Raw genomic sequence first — 2,995 nt, 5'->3', positions numbered from 1 at the left:
CAGGGCCACCTGCGCCACGGCGCTCGCCCCCTTCACCGTCTGCGTGAGGCCCTCGGGGAAAATGAGACGACAGCGTCGTTGGCCTTCCCGCTGCCCGTCCCGGCTGAAGAGGAGCGCAGGCAGCGCCAGGAGCAGCGACAGCAGCCACACAATGACAGAGACCAAGTGTGCGCGGCCGGGAGTGGAGGGCCGCGGCCCTGCTGGGAGCGCTCGCGCTATGGCCACGTAGCGGTCGGCGCTGATACAGGCCAGGAAGAGGAAACCGGCGTGGAAGGAGGCCGAGTAGAGGCCAGAGATGGTGCGGCAGGTGACACTTCCCAGACTCCAGCCCTGAAGAGCCCCTGCTGCCGCGAAGGGCAGAGTCAGGGCCAGCAAGAGGTCGGCCAGGGCCAGCTGGAGCAGGTGGGCGGAGGTGGGGGAGCGCGCTGCGCGTCGGGCTGCTAGGTGGGTGGCCAGGACCAGGCCATTGCCGGCCAGACCCAGCGCAGCCACGGTCAGGGAGACACTGGGTTGGAAGGCCCGGCTGAAGGCCTGGACATCGGCCTTGTAGCAAAGCTCTGGCAGCGGCTCAGCCGAGTATGCCTCCTCTTCATCCCCAGAGTAATGGCCCCAGGAGACCTGGGAGGGTCAAATGAGAGGCAGGATCTTATGAGACACATCTGACCACACCACTCCCCTGCCCACACATGCCTTCCAAGCTGAGAGCTCCTGTGTGGTCAGATGTAACAGTACACGGAGAGACATAAGCTCTTCTCCAGACTTTCCTAGCACACCTTCAGCAGGCCTAGGCTTCTCTTGCACTCCTCCTATCTCTGCTTCCAGCTTTCTGGGTGACCTTGAGCAAGTCACTTGCTCTTTCTAGACCTCAGTTACCTAACATGTAATGTTGAGATTATAAATCCTGACCAGCTGACCTCTCAAGATTTGCTGTGAAGATGGCAATATGGAAGATAATGGCTGGGGAGAACTTGTGTTCTCCAAAGACCATAATACAGAGTTTGTATTATTGTTATTATTTATTATTATTATTTTTGGAGACAGAGCCTTGCTCTGTCGCCCAGGCTGGATTGCAGTGGCACAATCTCGATTCACTGCAATCTCTGCCTCCCAGGTTCAAGCGATTCTCCTGCCTCAACCTCCCGAGTAGGTGGGACTACAGACGCCCCACTACAGACGCCCACCACACGCCCAGCTAATTTTTGTATTTTTAGTAGAGATGGGGTTTCACCATGTTGGCCAGGCTGGTCTCGAACTCCTGGCCTCAGGTGATCCACCCACCTCGGCCTCCCAAAGTCCTGGGATTACAGGCCTGAGCTACCGGACCCAGCCCAGAGTTGTATTATTAATAAATCCTAGAGCTTCAGTTCCCTTTGCAGCGCCCTCTCCTGGAATAATGCCCATATGCAGGCTTTTTCTCAGACCTGAGCCCTGCACTCCAACCTCGGTCTGGGGTGGGTTTCTGTTTGTCTTCTTTCCCTTCCCTACCCACCTTCCCTCTACCTCCAATACCAGCACACTGAACCACTCATGCCAAGGGGGTCTCCGGGGTTGGGACTCAGGTTTTCAGGGCCCAGGTGGGACCCTGGACCTCTAGGTTCAACCCGCCTTTCCCCTCAGCCCTAGTCCCCGTCCCACAACCCCAGCCTCACACCACCAGCCCATTTATCTGGAAGACTCCTAGTTTGAGATAGTGCCAAGAATCCCGAATAAGCCATAGGATGGCAGAGGCCTATTGCCAGGTGGAGAATCCCATTCCTTCCCTGTTTCCCCCCTCTCTGTAACCCTTCTCCCCCTCCCTGCCCCCACTCCCACCTGCTCTGTGGCCTCCGTTCCCATCTCTGGCTACACAGGTTTCTGAGGTATAGCCACAGGGGGTAGAAGTTAAACTACTAGAGGGACAGGAAGGAAGAGGCGGGGAGAGGGGCCGAGAGGGAGGTGGGGATTAGGGTCTAGGGGGTCACTTTCCCATTCCACATCCTCCAAAAGACTTTACTCTCTTGTGCAGGATCTGGATTTTATGAAAAAAAAAGAAAGAAGAAAGGAAGAAAGGAAGAAAGGAAGGAAGAAAGAAAGGAAGAAAGAAAGAAAAGGAAGGAAATAAAAAAGAATGAAAGAAAGAAAAAAATAATTTACTGTCTTTACTCTGTCAGTGAAGAAAGAATGGGCTTCAGAATATAATCGTTTGCTGTATGATATTGACTCAGTTTCTTGACCTCTCTGAGCCTGAGGTTTTTCATTTGCAAAGTGGAGTAAAGCAAAAATCCTAAATTCATAGTGCCCAGCACCACTCCTAGAGCTTAATTTGCCTTCAGAAATGTTTACTTACCCTTCATTCCATTTCCAGGCACCCCGCCCCCGCCACCACCTCCCTTTTCTTGAAATTTTCAGGATGCTTCTGGCCCTAGGTTCCCTATCCTCACCCCTGTGGCCCTAGTCCCGGGCAGCCTCGGGTTACTTGGGGTTTTCTCGGTGGCTAGAGGCTCTCTACCCCCGCCCTTTCGCAGCAGGGCTGAGGCACGCGCTTGCGCGGGGTCCGGGAAACCGGCGCGTGCCAGGAGACAGAGGCTGGGGAAGGGGGGAGGTGAGAGGAGAGAGGGTGGAAAGGAGAAGAGAGAGCGGAGGACCAGGAACGACAGCGAGAGAGAGAGAGAGAGAGAGAGAGAGAGAGAGAGAGAGAAAAGAGAGAAGAGAGAGAGAGCGCTTGGGGGCGAAAGGAAAGAGGGAGGGAGGGGTCGGTAAGGAGGAGAGAGCCGTCTGCTGCAAACCCCAGGAGAAGAGCTTGGAGCCCAAGCCAGAACTCGAGCCATAGCCGGAGCCGTTCACAGGGAGGCGGCTGCCGGGACCGTCAGCCCTGCATGATGCGTCTCCGGCTTTTCTGCATCCTGCTCGCCGCGGCCTCAGAAGCCGAGGGCTGGGGCTACTGTGAGTGTTGGGCTTGGAGGCAGGTGGGGTTGGGCCCAGGTGTCCAGAGCCTGCAGGGCGGCCCCGCACCGCA

At 56.1% G+C, this 2,995-nt stretch overlaps 2 protein-coding genes across 2 annotated transcripts in view; one reads left to right on the top strand and one right to left on the bottom strand.

Moving 5' to 3' along the window:
* Window positions 1–1,836, bottom strand: part of CCR10 (chemokine (C-C motif) receptor 10) — a 10,291-nt gene extending 8,455 nt beyond the window's left edge. Inside the window, exons 1-2 of the mRNA XM_011999021.1 lie at window positions 1,813–1,836; window positions 1–618 (exon numbers count right to left, since the gene is read on the bottom strand). Coding sequence (XP_011854411.1) covers window positions 1–618; window positions 1,813–1,836 — 642 coding nt within the window. The remainder of the gene's footprint in view (window positions 619–1,812) is intronic.
* Window positions 1,837–2,855: 1,019 nt separating this feature from the next.
* Window positions 2,856–2,995, top strand: part of CNTNAP1 (contactin associated protein 1) — a 22,860-nt gene continuing 22,720 nt past the window's right edge. The window contains exon 1 of the mRNA XM_011999020.1: window positions 2,856–2,945. Coding sequence (XP_011854410.1) covers window positions 2,856–2,945 — 90 coding nt within the window. The remainder of the gene's footprint in view (window positions 2,946–2,995) is intronic.

The sequence above is a fragment of the Mandrillus leucophaeus genome, unplaced genomic scaffold (assembly GCF_000951045.1).
Source record: "Mandrillus leucophaeus isolate KB7577 unplaced genomic scaffold, Mleu.le_1.0 Scaffold58, whole genome shotgun sequence".
NCBI lineage: Eukaryota > Metazoa > Chordata > Mammalia > Primates > Cercopithecidae > Mandrillus > Mandrillus leucophaeus.
The sequence above is the reverse complement of the archived record's forward strand: the minus strand, read 5'-3'. Positions and strand labels throughout refer to the sequence as shown.